Consider the following 17,503-nt stretch of genomic DNA (forward strand, 5'->3'; position numbering starts at 1 on the left):
AAAGATTTCACGCATCCTAGCTGAGCCCTTGGGACGGTGCCTGGCACATAGTGAACACTTAATACATGTTACCACCTTGATTGTCGCTGTGTTCCCTACCACCGGGCTGGCTATGGGCACAATGATGAGCAGCCCAGCTGGGCCCCTGCCTTTGTGGAGCCTACAGACGAGTGGAGGAGATGGACAATGACCAAAGATTGGCACAGATAAGTTAGGGTTTCCAAATGAAACCAGTTTTCCAACAGACTAGATCTGAGGAGATCTTGTAGCTAAGCCTTGGGTGTTGGGGGTTAGGGGGGTGGGGGATGGTTTATCACAGCAAAGCCACCTCCTCCGCAGGAGCCTTCTGTGGTTCCCTATTACCACATCTAAGTGCAGACCACCGTTTAGTGAGCGTGCAACATGGCGAGACACCTTTTCAGCACAATCGCACGGATGAACTCATGATGGGGTGCTTATCCAGTCCCGCTGATAGAAGGGGGCATGCAGGATTCAAGCTAAGTCATTCGACCGGCGTCTGTGACCACTACTGAGAGTTCAGCCCTTTGTGTGGAATGACTCCGTGGAGAGGGCTGAACCCCGTGGCTGGAACCTGGGAGGCCCTGTTACTCTTCCCGCTCTGTTTTCCTCGCCCAGGCTGGTGTAGCTGTGATCGCAGGGAATCTTCAGCACCCCCCTGGGAACCAGGAAACCGCCTTGCCATCTTCCAGAGGCGGAAACGGCACGCAGAAAGGGAGATCTCCTAGTGGGACGATGGCAGGTGTGGGGCTGGAAACCGGGCTGGACCAGCTCACACCCCGAACCCTTAACCGGGCCAGCGTGACCCTCAGCTCCGGGACACCACCCACCTTCCAAGCCCCCCCCAACACACATCCGGGTCTCCAAGCCCAAAGGCATGTACTCCCCTCCCACCACACACGCACGTTGCCTGTCACCCACCCACGCCACATGTTTACCCCACCTTAAGGATCAGTTGTGCAGACAGAAACACTCCTAGAACAAAATACAGAACTTTTGGTGAGGAAAGGGCCTGAGAGACAGAGCCTGAGGGGCAGATGAGAGACTGGAGCAGACGTGGGAAACGGCTGCTGTGCCTATGACGTGATGGTGGGTGTGCATGCGAGCCCCAGTCGTGCCTCTCCCTGGTCTGAGCATTTTACATACGTGATCTGAATAACATTTGTTAACACAAAACACATTTGTTGGGTATTTACACTACATCTCTTTCTACAGGATTACAGGAATCAGCTCATTGAATCTTCATGACAGCATCATCACATAGGTGCTTTACAGGCCCCATTTTTTGTCTTAAACTACTTTACTGAGGTATCATTTACGTACCTAAGAAGTCACTCATTTTAAGGTACAATTCAGTGATTTTTTAGTAAATTGACATGATTGTGCAACTATCCCCACAATCCAATTTTAGAACTTTTCCATCAGCCCCCAAAAGACACTTGAGCCCATAAGCATCACTCACCATTTTACCATTCCCACCCCCAGCTCCCAGCAACCATGAATCTACTTTGTCTCTATAGGTGTCCCTCTTCTGGAAGTTTATATAAATGGATCCTAGGATATGTGGCCTTTAGTGTCTGGCTTCTTTCACTTAGCAAACAGTCTTTGGGGTTCAGCCATGTTCTAAATTATATCAGTACTTCATTTATTTTTATGGCTGAATGACATTCCACTGTGTGGATAGGCCACATTTTGTTTATCTATTCCTCTCTCGATGGGCATCTGAGCTGTGCCCACGCTGGCTGTTGTGAATAGTGCTGCCACGAACGTGCGTGTCCAGGTCTTCCTGTGGACACAGGCTTTTATTTCTCTTGGGCGGATTTTTAGGAACAGAATTGCCAGGCTGTGTGAGAAGTTTATGGCAAACTTTTCAGGAAGCTGCCAGACTGTTTCCCAAGGTGGCTGTACTATTTGCCTTCCCACCAGCCATGTGGGGCGGGGGGGCTCCCCACAAGGGCTCCATTTCCCAAAAAGGAAACTCAAGTTTGGGGAGGCAATTGACTTGCCCAAGGTCGCAGGGCTGGTGAGCGGCAGATCGAGATACAACCCCAGGCACTGGGCTCTTAACCCTTACCTAGGGCTTCATCCTTACCTGTTCATTCATTTGTCCTTAAACGCCTTTTAGGGCACTTACTATGTGCTGTGCTAGACGGGGTACACTTCAGAGGACACACAGACAAGCTTCCATTCTGGCAGAAGACACAGATCAACTAAGAGTTCTCGAGGCTCCACTGTGTGCTGGGCACTGTCCGGGGTGCTGGCCACCCCTTGGTTAATGAAACACACAAATCCCTCCCCACCCAGGTCCTCCAGTCTGATGGGAGGAAAAAGACCTGGAAACAGAGTCAGCAAGCAAGTTATGAAGCATCTTAGGAGGGATGCATGTGGTGGAGCAAGAGCAGGCAGGCCTATCAGAGCAGGAGCTGAAGGGGACATGTCCCAGGGGAGAGAGCGCTGGGGAGGGGCAGGGAGACAGGACGCACAGGGACCCCGGTTTCTACGCCATGGATAGAATGGATAGGGAGACTCAGCCCAGGAGGGATTCAGGAAGAGGTTGGCATGGTCTTTCCTTTTAACATTTTATTGTGAAATTTTAAAAACACACACACAAAATGGAATTAAAGAGTGAATAGCTATACCCTCGCCCCCTAGAGTCTCCAGTGAGCATTTTGCTCTAGTTGCTTCATAATGATCTTGTCTGTCTAGACATCATCTCTCTTTTTAAAGTTAATAAACTTAACTTTTTAGAGCAGTTCAGGTTCACAGAAAAATTGAGTAGAAATTAGAGATAGCTCCCATACAACTACCTTTTAAAAGTTCATTTCACAGCAATTTGCAAATATCAGGTAATGTCACCCCTAACCCCCCGCAGTTTAACAACAAAATATCCAACATTTAGTTAGGCTTCTTGTCCTTGGTAACATTAAATGCAGTGCCATGCGTGCGTTTTGCCTGTTACCATCTGATGCATTTTGAGAAATACCCAAGTAGCACAAGCTCCTCTCCTGATTTAACAGGTTCCCAGTGGCTTCTGTTTGGAGAACAAGCGGGTGGAGTGGGGCCTCTTAAGCCCACCTGGTTCTCTTTTAAATAAGCCTTTTCTTTCAGAATGGTGTTGGCTTCCCAGAGCATCTGTGAGGACAGCACAACCTTCTCGCGCCCCCCTGCCCCTGAAGGTATGTCCCCCATCACCTGGGCACCTCGGTCAGAACCAAGCAACCAACATGCACAGGTTACATCCCAGACGCTACACTTACTCCAAATTCGCCCATTTCCCCCTAACGTCCTTGTTCTGCTCCAGGACTCACCCAGCAGACCACCTGGCCTTGTGTCGAGTCACGCGCACGCGTCTCCTCTGGTCTGTGTCCACTTCTCAGACGTGCCTTGGTTTTTGACGGGCCAGTTTTGAGTCCTGCGGAGAAGCGGGGGCAGGTGGACCCTGTTACCCACATTGCTCATAACTGACCGAGTTAACCTGGACCACCTGGCGGGCAGACGGCCCTGGGGCCTGATCCCCCCCTGCCTTCTGCTCTCTGGAAACAAGCCCACATGGAGGAAGGGACGGAGGGGGAAGTAAGGTGGGGGGTGCCCAGATAGCTTCGGGGGAATCCTCTGTCCCTTCTCCTTGCCCCTGTTTATTTATTTATTCAATCATTTGTTGGTATCTGTGTGGACTCACGGATGGTTATTTATACCCCGCGTTTAGTCCAGTTCGGTCTCTCCTATCGGCAGGCATTACGTCTCCTCCACCGGAGCCCACCTGCTCTAAGGCCAGGTGCCTGGCTGGCGGGCTGGCGGGCTGGGGCACTGACTGCAGCGAGGTGACCGGGGAGGGCTTCTGGGAGGAGTCACTGCAGACTCGACGCACGGGAGCCCGGGGCTGAGTGTGCGGCCCGGCTGCCCAGACAGCCGCCCTTTCCAGAGGGGCCCTGGGGCTCGGGGAAGGGGGCGGCCGCCCACCCACGGACGCGCAGCGAGGCGGCGCCCTCCTTCCCGGCGGCCGGCGCCCCGCGTTCCCAGCCCCGCTCCTGGCCCGCTGGGCGGCCCGCTTGGAATTCAGCGTCGGAGGAGGAGCCCAGCCCCCGGCGCCTCCGGGCTCCTTATCTCGCCATGCCAGGCCCGTGCCTGGCACCGACCGCCCTCCCGCAGCCCCAGCGGCCGGACCCACCCAGGCCCGCACCGCCCCCATCAGCCCTTCTGTCTCGAGGTGGGAAGGGGGTGTCGCCGGCAGCAGACGGGGAACCAGGGCAGGGAAGTGACTCACCCAGGGTCACCGGGGAGGGCGGGCCGGAGGGAGAAAGGCTTCTCTAGGCTTCTGCTGGCACAGCCCCGAGGCCCTGGTGCTGAGGCGCCGGCCGCCCCCACGGCCGCCCCGCGATCCCGGCGCAGGCGCTTCTCCCCACCGGCCTTGAGCGGGCAACGCGCCTTGCCTGGAATGACCCCCCGCCCTTCCTGCGGGCTCCCTGTGAGTGTGCCCCCCAGGCCCCTCAGGCCCTGCTGCATCCTACCTGTCAATCCTTGTGGGGCGCACACGCGGCTCCCCACTATTCACACGTGCTGATCACGGCAGATGGGATGAAGGCTCCGAAACAACTGCTTTAGGGCAGGGAGGCGATCCTCGGTGGGCCTGGCCTCATCAGGAGACCCCTCAGGAAAGGTCGGGGGTGGGGGGCTTCTCCTGGAGAGATTCAAAGAATGAGGGGGTGTCAACAGGAAGAAGATTGTTTCTGGCCTTGAAGGTGGGGGGGTCCCCATGGCAAAGGAATGTGGACAACCTCCGAGAAGAGTGGATTCTGCAGCCGCCTTACAGAGAACCAGCCATGCTTGCGCCCGGCTCACAGAAACCCTGAGCTAGTAATGGAGGCTGGTTTAAGATGCTACATTTGTGATAATTTGTTACACAGCGTGCAAAACCAAGCCTTCTCCCTGGTTGGCTTCCCCCAGGGCACTCGCATATCATAGTACGTTGGTTTCTTTCATTTGTTCCAAAGCCGTAGAGTTTGCTGGGGCTACCGCCACGCAGTGCCACCACCCCGGCGGCTTGGCACGACGGAGACACCTCGCCTCACGGCTCCAGAGGCTGGAGGCCCAAGATCAAGCCTCGGCAGGCGCCCCCCCTCCGATGCCGGCGGACGCTGCTTCCTTGCGGGCTCCTCGCTTCTGGGCTTGGCCAGCAGTCCGCGGGGTTCCTTGGCTTGTGGGTGTGTCACCCCAGTCTCTCCCGTGCGTGGGTGGCTTCACATGACCATCTTGTGAGGACACAGTCATGTTGGACTGGAGCCCCCGCCCTTCTCCAGCATGACCTGCTCGTGCCTAATTCACCTGCAGTGACCCTACTGCCAATGAGCTTACCTTCCGAGGTCCTGGGGGTTAGGGCTTCCGCCTATCTTTGCAAGGGGCACAATTCAACCCATTGCTATCCACAGACCTCCTTTAACCTCACGGGCAATGAACGTAGCTCAGTACAAACGTTGGCTGGGGTGACCACTGGGTTCTCAGAGCCTAGGGCGCTGGCACACGGACGCTTAGAACATTTCTTTTTTTAATCATTTGATTCATTATTTCTCTGAGCCCCTCTCCACATCTTTCAAGTGGGGATTAAGCCCCTGTCCTCATGGTTTCTTCTCATTTTCGCATTTGTTTGTTTATTTGTTTGTTTGTTTAGTTACATCCACCACCCCCCAGATCAAAAAGGGCACGTTGTGGTTCACCGCCACCCAGTGCCCGGCACAGTGCCTGACCCACACTAGATGCACAGCAAATAATTGTTCAACAAGTCAGCGAGGCGACCACTGTAGCTGCCCCACCCCCACTTAACCGAGGCAGAAACTGAGGCTCAGAAATGTGAAATGAGTTGCTCAAGGTCACTCCCAAGGCCAAGCTGCAAGGTCACGGCAGTCTGGCTGGGACCTTCCCCCTGCTCCTGCCCACCTGCTGAACCCCAGCTGATGGCAGACGCTCCCCGGCCCTGCAGCCGGAAGGGGCCACCTGGGCAGAGAAGAGGCAGGGGGACAAATGGAAGGCAGCAAATGCAGACTGCCTCTGTGGGAACACCTCTCAGGGTCCACACCCAGAGGGGGGTTCCCCAGCCTTGGTCAGCCCCATGCACACGCCCACCAGCAGTGCGGAGGCACCCAGTTTGCCCAGCATTCCCTAGGGTGCCTGGCTGCCAGGGGTGGGGGAAGGAGGGGACAGGGCAGCACCGAGGACTTCTAGAGCAGCGCCGCTTCTCTGTGCAACACTGAAATGGTGGACACACGTCTGTGTGTCTGTCCAAACCCACAGACGGTACAACAGCAAGAGCGACCCTAAGATGACTGTGGGCCTCAGGTGGTGGCTCTGTTGTGTCCGTGTGAGGCCATCAGTTGTGATGTCTTCTGTCAGGTGGGGCTGCCGACTATGCATGGGGGGCAGGGGGCGTGCGGGAATCTCTGTACCTTCCTCTCAGGTTGGCTGTGAAACCAGAATTGTCCTAAAAATAAGTTAATTAAAAGAAAAGAAATGAAAAGGCACAAATCAAGAAAATGCTGCTGATGGTTACCCCCGGATTATTGCTGCAAACAGTCCTATTATGCAAAGGAAGAGAGAGGTGTTCAAGGGGCTTGGGCGTCCAGTACCACCTGCTCTCTGCGGCCTCTCCCCAGAAGGTGCCATCCTCCAGGGATTTTTTTTCCTGGTTTTACTGAGATATAATTCCCACGCCACACAGTTCACCCACTCAGAGGGCACAGCACAGTGGCTTTTGGTATGGACACAGAGCCGCATGCCTATTATTGCCACCATCAATTCTAGAACATTTCCATCACCCCAGAGAGAAACCCCTTAAGTGTGGCCCCCCAAAGCCCCTGTCCCAAGGCCTAGGCAGCTCCCCTTTTGCTTCCTGCCCCTTGTTCGTTCTGCTCTCTGTGCTGTGCATCCTCAGAGCCTGAAGGGCTGCGTGCTACATGGCTGCGAGCAGGTGCTCCATAGTTACTGACCCATCTGTCTGTTCTCATTTGAATGCCAGTCTCCGATGGCCTCTGCTCAGAGGCCTCTTCCTCCCTCACCCTCTGACCCATGGGGTCCTTTCAGGGCCACCTCTGGGTTCCACTTTGTCACCTCCATTAGAGCAGGTGCCACCCTGCTTCATGACTGCCCACATCCTTGCCCATGGCACCTTCCAGACCTGGGCAGGGACAGAATCTGTCTGCTTCCCTTCGTCCCATGTCAGGCCTGGGAAGTGTGTGTTGAATCTGAATGGAAATAGCAGTCAGCAGCCTTGACATACACCTGTCGCTAGCTCCTGGCCTGCAGACACTGACACACGTGAGAGGCTCGGCTGCTATGCGTGTGACGTGGAGTCCAACCGTCCGGGTTTGAGTCCCAGCTCTGAGTGGGACACTGCACAAGACACTTAATCTCTGCCAGTCCCCCTTTCCTCAACTATAAGACAGAGCTAATAATAGGGCCTCCCTCTCCCGGCTGCTGTGAGGATTAGCACAGGGGCTGGTAATACACAGAGTCCAGTAAATGCTGGCTATAATTATCGTTAATCACGCGGGATTTACAAAGCCATCACAAACACACTTCATCAGCCATCCGTCAGTCTCCCCCTTCCGCACACATTTCCCCAGGAGAGGCAGACAGGACCCGGAGTGCCCAGGGAACTGTGAGTTCTTCCGTGTGCCTGGCATGTCTGGGGAGGTGGGGACAGGTGCCACCTCCAGAAGGGCTCAGAGGCCAGGCGAGGGAGCTTGGACCCTATCCTAAGGGTAACGGGGAGCCATGAAAGGTTATGGAGAAGGTGAGGGACAAATGTTCCCTCTGAGTGTTAGAGTTCTTTGGGGTGGTGGGTGGGACACTGGGAGGGAGGGCCTGGAGGCCACGAGGAGACTGCAGCCACCTCGCCTGCAGCCCTGTGGACGTGGACAGCCTTGGCCCGCAGTCTCCAGACCCCTGGGGAGGTCCAGCAGAGTCTGTGATCCCGGTGAGGTCTGCGAAAGTGTGTGTTTCCATTTTCACAGAAGTAAAAAACAAACAAGGTGAAAGTAATTTTGTTATGTTTCATTGCACTCCGTACAAGGCATTCTTGTCATTCAAGACATTCAGTGTGGCAGATTCTCCTTGTTCCTGGTAGTTACACTCTGTAAAGCCCAGAGTGAACACTGATGAGCAAATATGGAAACATCACCCCTAGGAACAATACACAGTTAGGTTCCTGCAAGCCGTTGGTCCCAGTATTTTCATTAACGATCAGCATGTAACCTTGTTTTTATGTGTGATCTGTTTAAAGACACCTTGTTCAATACATGTTGTGGTTCACTGACACTGAACTGACAGCGGGTGGCATGTATCTCACAGCTGAAGGAAGCTTATCCAGCACACGTATTTCTCCACAAGGCAGATCACAACCTTCTTGCTATTAGGACACTAGGAAATACTTTGGCACTGTTGGAGCACCATCTCAAACCACAAAGTCACCAACATAAAGTGCTTTCGGTGCTGCGAAAAACCTGGCACTGAAAAGACCATAAAAAGGACACTTGTTTGCAGTCTGAGCTGAAACAAGCATGCGGAGGTCACCTTGCTCAGCCTCAGCTGGGCACATGTGTGTCAGCGGCTCAAATTTTTCACCACCCGGCACATGCCCGTGGAAGCAGTGTGATCGCTGACGTGTGGGTTACAAAAAGATTTAGTAGGTAGGAGAACATGCAAACACAGCATCCACGAATACTGAGATCAGCTGCATAGACAAAACATTATCACATCATCATGTAATTAATATGAAAATCGTCAGTGAGATCGCTTACATTCTGTTTTACATGCTAAGTCTTTGCAATCCAGGGGCCTATTGTACACTCACAGCACATCTCAAATCAAACCGGCCACTTTTTGAGTGCTGAAGAACCGCACAGGGCTAGTGGCTTCTGTGTCTGACAGCTCAAGTTTCTGTAGCTTTCTTCAGATTCTCAAAGCCACCTACAAACTCAAAAAGTAAAAATAAAAAATCAATGCCAGACACAACCACCTTGGAGAGCTTTGTGGCAGTATCAAAGAAAGCCATCCATTCCGTCTTTCAACCCAGGGATCCCACCCCCAAGGGGGATGCCCCCAAGAAAGTGTGAGTTAACCCAAGAAACTCGGCACAAGGAGATGCATACTGAGTATTCTTTGCCCTCCTGCTTATAAGAGCACAAGACTGGAGGAGCCTAAAACGTCCACCCTCAGAGAACAGATCTGTACATCACAGCATGTTCATACATGAGAATAGTTAACATCTTTGCAAAGTAAAGAACCTAAATTCCATGTAACAAAGCAGATGAAACTCACAAACACAGGGTTAAGCTTTGAGGACAAAAGCAAGCTGCTGAAGGTCAAGGACATGATACTATTTATACGCCATCTGACAACATGCAAGGCGATACTTTCTAACAGTCCTGCATCTGTACATATGTAGCAAAGGTATTTTTTTTTAAAGCATAAGGAACACCTTCAGATGGTGATAGTGGTTACTTCTGGAAGAAAGGGAAGAATTTGGAGCCCCAGTAAGTAACAGAGGAGTCTAATTATGTTTGAAAAGTTGTATTTCAACCGGACAGTGATGGCCACGGAGGTGCTCGTTATATTATACGGGGTCTTTTTGGTGCGTGTATGCCTGAGCTGCTCCGTTGAATGGGGAGGCATAGCAAAAGTTTTCGTGCCCGCTGTGATCTGGCCAGACTTAATGAGGGTTAACAGTGAGGCCTGTCTGTGCCTTGGAAAACAATAGTACCTGTACCTCAGGTGGCTGCTGTGGATTAGATGCGGTTCCAGTACAGGTGCACAAGGCCCCCAGAACAGTACCTGGCCCGTCTCAACTGCCTGCAGGGTGTCTGTTAATAATAATTGTGTTGCTAAGCGATCGCTCTCTTCTAGGTGCTGTGTCTCGTATTTTCCTCCATTGTTTTATTTCACAATATTTATTCCATCTACTTATGAACCAAGGAGTGCCACAGGGCAACAGAAAGAAAATTACAAACTGCCTCAAAAATAGGAATGAAGGCAGCTTGCTGTCTGTCACTATATGGTCACCTGCACCCAGATAACTACTAAAAGCCAAGAAGTTGATTTGCGAGCTTATATCGCATGCTTTGCCAACAAAACAAATCACCTTGATGTTGCTGTTTTTTTGTTCTTGATCACCTTTCTGGCACGAGAATGGGGTGGGAGGGCAGGTGGGTTAAGTTGGCAACTGCACAATCTTTGAAATGTAAGTTAATTTTTATGTGATCTTTTAGGATATAATTTATTCATTAAATGTATTTGAAAAAATATAGAAGATATATAAATAACATAAAATATACTATATATGATAGAATAGATATGATGATATATAGTATTATAATACATAATTATAGATAAAGTAATGTATATTGCATTTATTATTATATACAAAATGTGATCTTTTAAAAATATATTGCAAACACCAAACTGTTTAACAATAATGCTCTGGGTGGACCTGCAATTACTCCCATTTCATGAAGAGGAAACTGAGGCATGGAGGCAGCTGGATACTTGTGGAAAGCCGCCACTCACTTGGCAGGAGGGACAGAGCCGGAAGAGACTCATAGGAGGGGCCCTTGGGTGCTGGAGGGGAAGGGGACAAAGGAGAGAGAGCTGAGAGGCCCAGAGGCCAGCTTTAATGAAGGGTGTGTGCACACTGGGACCAGGATTGGAGCCTCCCCCACCCACACCTGCCTCTCCTGGTCACTCCGGGTGACCCTGTGGGTTGGTGTTGCTAAATGGGGAGGTGCAAAGCTCCCCGGATCATCAGTGAACCTCACGGGGAACCGGGGAGGGCTGGAGGTCCGCAGCGTCCCCTCTCACCCTCCTCTCGGGGGACCCAGGTGGCCGGCTCTGCAGCCTGACCTCTGGCCGCAGCCCACTGCACACACCCAGCCAGCCCCCGTCCCTGGGAAGGAACTCAGCTCCAGGGGGCACTGGGAGTCTGTCTCACTCAATCCACCTGGGCAGGGGGCAGAGAGGCCCTGAGTCCCCAGACCCTCGTGGAATCCCGGCTCGGCCTGTCACTGGCTGCTGGCCGATGCCCTCGCTGCTCCGTGCCGCACTTTCCCATCGGTAAACTGGACACCGTCATTCTACGCACCCAGGGCTCCTTGAGAGGACTCCACAAAGTCTTGAATGACTTGGAGGAAAAAAAAAGCAAGCCAGGCCTGGCACCTGATAAGCATTGAATAAGTAGTCATCGTTGCATGAATTTCATTCTAGTTTTACTTTTTGAGTAGGTAACATACTGTGAGAAAATTCAAAATAGGACCCAGGCAGAGCGCTTGAAAGCCACCCCAGGTCTGAGCCAACCCGAGTGGTGGCCGAGGACATCCTGGGGGAAACTGGGAGAACACGATCCGGACTGGGTATTAGGGATTGTCGGTGGTGCCTCGGATGGGGTTGACTGTGGCTGAGCCAGAGATTACCCTGACCTTTTCGGAGACATAAACCCAGGTGTTGCGGCAATAATTTATCATGATGTCTGCAACTGAATTTTGTAAGTCGGGTTTTCATGAAGAAAAAATTGCCAGCATAACCAAAACTAAAGAGCAAAAGGGATCCCCCTGTTCTGTTAGCAACACGTGTTCTGTCCCAGTACCCCATCCCTGCGCCCAAGCCGGCTTGGATTTTCTTTGGCTGGAGTATTTGAAAGCAAACAGCAGGCAGTGTGTCCTCTCACCCAGAAAGGTTTCCATAGGCTGCAGTTTACAAGACTTCATTCCCCCGAAGAAAACAGAGATAAACAAGGGTGGGGAAAAGGTAACACCTGTGACGTCTGGTCAGCCGGTTGCTGGGCGTTCAGTCTGGCGTTCTTCGGACTTTTCTGTATGTTTGCAAGCTTTCACAATCAAACCCCCAAAGAGTCAAAGAGCAAAGCCATCCTCTCTCTGCATCCCACCGCCGCCCCCTGCCATCCACGGGGCAACGTCACAGCCTGTTTCTGGGGAACCTGCCAGAGTCGCAGTGACTGTTGTTGTCTTTATTAATAGCAGGACTGTAGTAGTAGTAGAAACCGAGGAGCAGCGGGCAGGGCTGTGAGTCACTCAGACTGGCCCGGGGCCGCCTGACACCTCCTCCCCCTCTTAGAACCTCAGTTTCGGGCTCTGCAAACTGGGGATAAATCCCCACCCTCTTTGGGCGGCTGGGAAGATCCCAAGGAAAGGTCCCTGCACAGAGCTGGGCTCAGAGCAGGTGCAGAGCCCACAAGGAAACCCCTCCCCCCCAGGGCCCATCTGGGCTGGGGATCCTGTGCTAGGGGCTGTGGGAAGGGTCTTCCTGCTTCCAGGGGGCCAGAGCCCCACATCCATGGGGAGAGGCAGAAAGCCTGGAGCTCTGGGGGTCTCACCCCAGCTGAGGTGTGTAAAGGGGTCTGTCCCCTTCTTTCCTGCTGCCCTCGGGCCTGGCCCCTGGGGGTTCACAATACGCTTTGTCCCCTCTGTCCTGGGACCAGAGCCCAGAGCCCAGGCTGGTCTAAGTTTGGAAGGGGGAGGGAGGGGGGCAGCGGGTCAGAGAGGGGGAGGGAGGGGTGCGGGGGACAGGATGTCTCCGAGCTGTCACACACACCCCTGTCCTGGGCCCAGAGAAGAAGGGAGGGACAAAGGCTGTGAGGGAGTCAGGAACAAAGACAGGAGGAGGGACAGACGGACACGGGGAGCACAGGCCAGAGCGAGGCAGAGTGGGGAGCAGGGATGCAGAGACAGGGCGGTGGGCGGCCTGGGGGGCACCCTGGGTGACAGCGGCGACACAGTGGGGGGAGTGTGCAGACAAGAGGCTGGGGCCTGGGGCCAGCAGGCGGGACAGGGACACCCACCTGCAGGCCCAGGAGCGGGAACGGGGAAAAGAGGGGGACAGGGAGCAGAGGAGCAGCACAGAGAGGGCCACCCGGAGACGTGAAGGGGACAGAGGGCAGAGGGGGCAGCAGAGAAAGCCAGGGAAACCCCTCAACCCCGACACAGAGGGAGAGCGAGGTGGGTCCGCTCAGCCGGGCTCCCAGGGCGAGGACTGGGGGGCTGCAGGGGCTCTAGGGGGGTCCACTCACTTTTCAGGGAGCCCAGACGTGGGGTGCTTGGCTGAGGGCCAGCTGACACCTGGCAACCCTGAGATGGAGATCAGGGACCCCAAGAACCAGGAGAATGGGGACTCTGAGGTGAGACATGGGAGGCAGGGAGGGAAGGAGACAGAGAGAGGGATGGAGGGGGGCTGGGAGCCGACGCAGAGCTGAGAGACGGATGCAGACATGGCACAAGCAGGGGACAGGACAACATCAGAGACCCAGAGCAAACCACCCCAGGAGACGCAGCAGGCCCCAGGCCCCAGGGAAGCATCCTCAGAAACTCCGGGCAGGAGGCAGGGGATGGAGAGACAGGCATGGGCCCAGCATGCAGCCCCAGCTGGGGCTGGGGGCGCCGGGGGCTCCCACAGATGATGGTGGGCGGGCTGTCTGGGACAATCACCTGTAACCCCGCCAAGACACGCAGACAGGTGGCGTGAGGTCGGGTGAGTCACCGTGACTCACCCCCTCCCTGGGGACGGTGCCCGGCCCCGGGCCCCCGGGCCCCCCACTGCCCTCGGGGGAACCCAGCTCACCGCCTGTCCCCCTCTGTGCCTGGCCCGCAGGAGGACACAGCCGCAGCTCTCCAGCGGCTTGTGGAGCTGACGGCCCCCAGGGTGACCCCAGTGAGGAGTCTGCGCGTCCAGTACCGGCTCATCCGAGAGCTCGGCTCCGGCTCCTACGGCCGCGTGCTCCTTGCCCGGCCCCGCCACGGGGGTGAGTTCAGCCACCGAAGGGCAGACTCCAGGATTGCCCCCTTAGAGGGCTCCCAGAAGCCACTGAGACAGGGCACATCCTCAGAAGGTGCTGATGGGGACCCTTTGTGACGGGCTTTCAGAAAGTTAAGGGCTCAGCCGGAGGGCAGGAGGCTTGCCCGTGTCACATAGCAACACAGGAGCACGACTTGGGGTGGAACCACCGGATCACCCCGTCCTTTACTGCATGCGAGAGGAAGCTGAGGTCCAGGGAGGGTAAGGCAGCTGTGCGAGGCCACCCAGCAGACCAGGGAGAGCCGGCAGGAAGGTGGCCTCCAGGCCCCACTTCACACAAGAAGCTGGAGGCACAGAGAGGTCAGATGCTATACCATGCCCCTCTCAGATCAACGCATGAGCTCCCTCAGGCTCAGGGAGGTTAAGCAGCCTGCCTGAGGCCCCCCAGCAAGATTGGAGCCCCCTGGGTTACCTCCCAGCCCCGCCTCCCCGGCAGGTCCGGCGGTGGCTCTGAAGCTCCTGCGCCGGGACTCGGTCCTGAGGACCACCTTCCTGAGGGAGTTCTGTGTGGGCCGCTGCGTGTCGTCACACCCGGGCCTGCTCCGGACCCTGGTGGGACCCCTGCAGACCCCCCGGCACTTCGCCTTTGCACAGGAGTATGCGCCCTACGGGGACCTCAGCGGGATGCTGCAGGAAAGGGTGAGGCACGCGGGCACGACGGTGGGGCTGCTGAGCCCACGTCCAGCTCTGCCCCTAGGCCCTCTTCCATCTCCCGGTGTGACTCACGAGTCAGTGCCCAGACCAGCTCCACTCTGAGCCCCCAGACAAGCTCCCTATTTCCCATTCTCAGCACAATTCCATGCCTAGCCCTCACCCAGCCAACACCCAGATGCGCATGCATGGGTGAGGCCCAGGGCTGGGGATGAGGGCGGCTCAGGCCTGAGCTGCGGGGGATGAGTGTGCGGGCGGGGGCGGAGGCAGAGCTGGGGTTCTGGTCCGCCCTGGGCCTGGAGGCGCGGCTGCGGGCTGGCTGGTGGGTTGAGTTTCAGGGGGTGCTGTCCTGGTGATGGGTGTGGACAGCACGCTGGGGGCGCCGGATGAGGGAGAGGAGGCGGAGGTCCCGCACAGAGTCGGAGACAGGCTGGGACGAGGCTCCCTCTAGAAAGGAGAACAGGTCACCACTGACCTGTGAGATTGTGGGGCGCTGGAGTTTGAAGATGAGGGTGGGTCCATCTTCAGGAAGAGACCTTGTAGTTGAGATAGGTTTGGGGATGAACAGGAGGAAAGAGGGGAGGGAACGAAGGAGAGGAGAGGGTGGATGGATTGCTGGGTGGGTAGATTTATCAATCGATTTGATGAAGTGAACTACAGGGTGACTTTAGAACAGGGCCCCAGGCAGAGATGGGCTCTAAATTACCATGGGACCAGGATTAAGTGTGGGGTTTGGAGATCCGGGTGATCAGTTTAGAGGCATTAAGAAATGTAAGGACTGGGTTTGAGTATTAGGTTTAGGGAAAAGTTTGGTGGAAGCTAAGAGAGCTGGTTAGATTTGGGGTTCCTGTGGGTAGAGCGTCTGGGTGTCAGTCTACAGGAGCACGGATGTGGGTGCAGGTGGGGGTCGAAGACCTGGAGAAGGTTTTGGGGACGTTGTAGGGACACTAGAGTAGCCACTGGCCTAGGGTTCTGGATTCTCAAAGCCCAAAAGAAAGAGGGACCTAAGGCACCCTGACCTTCATCCTCTCTCCTTGACCCCAGGGCCTCCCAGAACTGCTGGTGAAGCGTGTGGCGGCCCAGCTGGCCGGAGCCCTGGACTTCCTCCACAGCCGGGGGCTGGTCCATGCGGACGTCAAGCCAGATAACGTGTTGGTCTTTGACCCCGTCTGCAGCCGTGTGGCCCTGGGCGACCTGGGCCTGACCCGGCCCGAGGGCAGCCCAACCCCTGCGCCCCCAGTGCCCCTGCCCTCCGCCCCACCCGAGCTCTGCCTCCTGCCGCCGCCTGCCACCCTGCCCCTGCGAGCTGCACTGGACTCCTGGGGCCTCGGGGTGCTTCTCTTCTGCGCCTCCACCGCCTGCTTCCCCTGGGACGTGGCACTGGCCCCTGACCCGGGGTTCGAGGCCTTTGCTGGCTGGATGGCCGCCAGGCCCCAGCCCCCTCAGCCCCCAGCCCCTTGGCACCAGTTCGCCCCCCCAGCACTGGCATTGCTCCAGGGGCTTCTGGACCTGGACCCTGACACTAGGAGCGCCCCCCTCACTGTTCTGGACTTCCTGGGGGATGACTGGGGGTTGGAGGAGAACAGAGAGGGGCCTTGGGGCCTGAGGAGCATGTCCAGTGAGGATGGGGAGGAGGCGGAGGGGGGAGCAAGCCTGGAGGAGTGGACGGAGGAGGAGGAGGAGGGGGTTGGAGGCAGAGGCAGGATGGGGACAGACGGGGGAGCTTCCTGACCAGGTGGCTGAACAGGTGGTGGGTGCCGGGGCCAAAGGCCCTCCCCCAGCCCCACTGCCACCTGGATGAAGAGACAGCTGCTCCCGGGGAGCCAGAGGAGGGGCACATTGCATCTCTGCCTGCTGAAGGCTGGGCACGCAGGCACACCGCGCGGCCCCCCGCAGACCACCTGGGACTCCGGCCCCGCCTCCTCAGACCCAGGGGTCCAGGCCCCCGGCCTCCTCCCTCAAGGATCCTTCCTATTCCTTCTGTCCTGAATGGTTCTTCGTGAAGGAAGGGGCTTTTCTGCTATAGATCCATCTCCGCCGGCAGGGGCTTGATGAACACTTCTCAGGAGGTCCTGGTGGGTCGTCACTCTTGTCTCCTAAGACCTTGGGTGACTCCCTCTGGCTGGCACCAAATCTGGGCTTTCAGGATCCAGCACCATGGAAACCACCCTCCACCTCACCCGTGTCCCTGAGCTGTGTGCCACCGGGGGCATCACCTCCTCTGGACCTAAATGTGCACACGTGCACACGCATGCACAGGCACACTCGCTTCCTGCCTGCAGACACTTGCGCGTCCTTTGTCCTCCCCCGGCCTCTCCAGGCCTCGTCAGGAAGCTGCAGGAGAGGCGGTGGTGTCTCCACCTTCCAGGGTCTGCTTGCCAGGCTGTCCAGGACGGATGTGGTCTTTCTCACTCTTGCATCCTTTCAGGTCTGCCCCCACTTAGCAGGTGGCCTGTGCCAGCTCCAGGCAGTGTGGAACACCATGGCGTGTGCTCATCCCGGCTCTGAGGGCCTGCCGACCTGGCCACGCAGAGTGCTGCACTGGTTTGCAGGGGTCTCAGATCCCCCCGACCAGGCTGGTCACTCCCCCCACCTCCCCCACAGCCCCAGGACCCTGGCCCTGCTGCTCATGCCCGAGGGCAGGGGCTGTGCGGATCCCCCCGGGACCCACATCACATGCTGTCTAGACTTAGAGAAATGCTTCTGCAACGTGATGTCCTGGACTGGACCCCGGGACAGAGAGAGGCTGGTGGTGGGAGCCCTGGTGAGACAGGGGAGCTGAGTTTGACAATGAGCTTCTCAGTCTGGATGGATGAGCTCTCCACTGAGAAGCACCTGGTGGGGAACCGGCCAGGAGATGAGGGTGCAGTGCCATCTTTGCAGCTGTTCTGTGAATCTCGTTATTCCAAAATAAAAAGTTTATTAGAACAAATTGAGTTCACACTGGTCGTCTCGCTACAAACCTGAGCAGGGAGAGTGCTCCAGG

At 56.0% G+C, this 17,503-nt stretch overlaps 2 protein-coding genes and 1 long non-coding RNA gene across 7 annotated transcripts; 2 read left to right on the forward strand and 1 right to left on the reverse strand.

Moving 5' to 3' along the window:
• Nucleotides 1–2,634: 2,634 nt before the first annotated feature.
• On the reverse strand, nt 2,635–4,867 carry LOC118924420 (H/ACA ribonucleoprotein complex non-core subunit NAF1-like). 3 transcript variants are annotated; one of them, XR_005029589.2, is made up of 3 exons: nt 3,698–4,385; nt 3,327–3,430; nt 2,635–3,150 (listed from the first exon to the last, which is right to left on the reverse strand). XR_005029589.2 is itself a non-coding variant. In XM_036909174.2 (2 exons), exons 1-2 carry the CDS (start codon nt 4,205–4,207, stop codon nt 3,392–3,394), a joined length of 468 nt encoding a protein of 155 aa, XP_036765069.2. In that variant the 5' UTR covers nt 4,208–4,385; the 3' UTR covers nt 3,213–3,391. The 3 variants fall into 3 exon arrangements, 2 of the variants coding, with proteins under 2 accessions (XP_036765069.2, XP_057352551.1); XM_036909174.2 differs by lacking the exon at nt 2,635–3,150 and having other exon boundaries at nt 3,213–3,430; nt 3,779–4,385; XM_057496568.1 differs by lacking the exon at nt 2,635–3,150 and having other exon boundaries at nt 3,346–3,430; nt 4,283–4,867.
• On the forward strand, nt 4,374–6,387 carry LOC130682270 (uncharacterized). Its single transcript, XR_008995507.1, has 2 exons — nt 4,374–4,483; nt 5,010–6,387. It is a non-coding gene; the product is annotated as an uncharacterized LOC130682270 (long non-coding RNA).
• A 1,123-nt stretch (nt 6,388–7,510) lies between these two features.
• On the forward strand, nt 7,511–17,424 carry SBK3 (SH3 domain binding kinase family member 3). 3 transcript variants are annotated; one of them, XM_036909175.2, is made up of 4 exons: nt 13,025–13,192; nt 13,663–13,813; nt 14,303–14,505; nt 15,562–17,419. In XM_036909175.2, the coding sequence occupies exons 1-4, from the start codon at nt 13,148–13,150 to the stop codon at nt 16,246–16,248; spliced, it is 1,086 nt and encodes a 361-aa protein (XP_036765070.2). In that variant the 5' UTR covers nt 13,025–13,147; the 3' UTR covers nt 16,249–17,419. The 3 variants fall into 3 exon arrangements, with proteins under 3 accessions (XP_036765071.2, XP_036765072.2, XP_036765070.2); XM_036909176.2 differs by lacking the exons at nt 13,025–13,192; nt 13,663–13,813 and adding an exon at nt 7,511–7,666 and having other exon boundaries at nt 15,562–17,424; XM_036909177.2 differs by lacking the exons at nt 13,025–13,192; nt 13,663–13,813 and adding an exon at nt 8,058–9,542 and having other exon boundaries at nt 15,562–17,421.
• Nucleotides 17,425–17,503: the final 79 nt, after the last annotated feature.

Source organism: Manis pentadactyla, assembly GCF_030020395.1.
Source record: "Manis pentadactyla isolate mManPen7 chromosome 15 unlocalized genomic scaffold, mManPen7.hap1 SUPER_15_unloc_1, whole genome shotgun sequence".
Lineage (NCBI taxonomy): Eukaryota > Metazoa > Chordata > Mammalia > Pholidota > Manidae > Manis > Manis pentadactyla.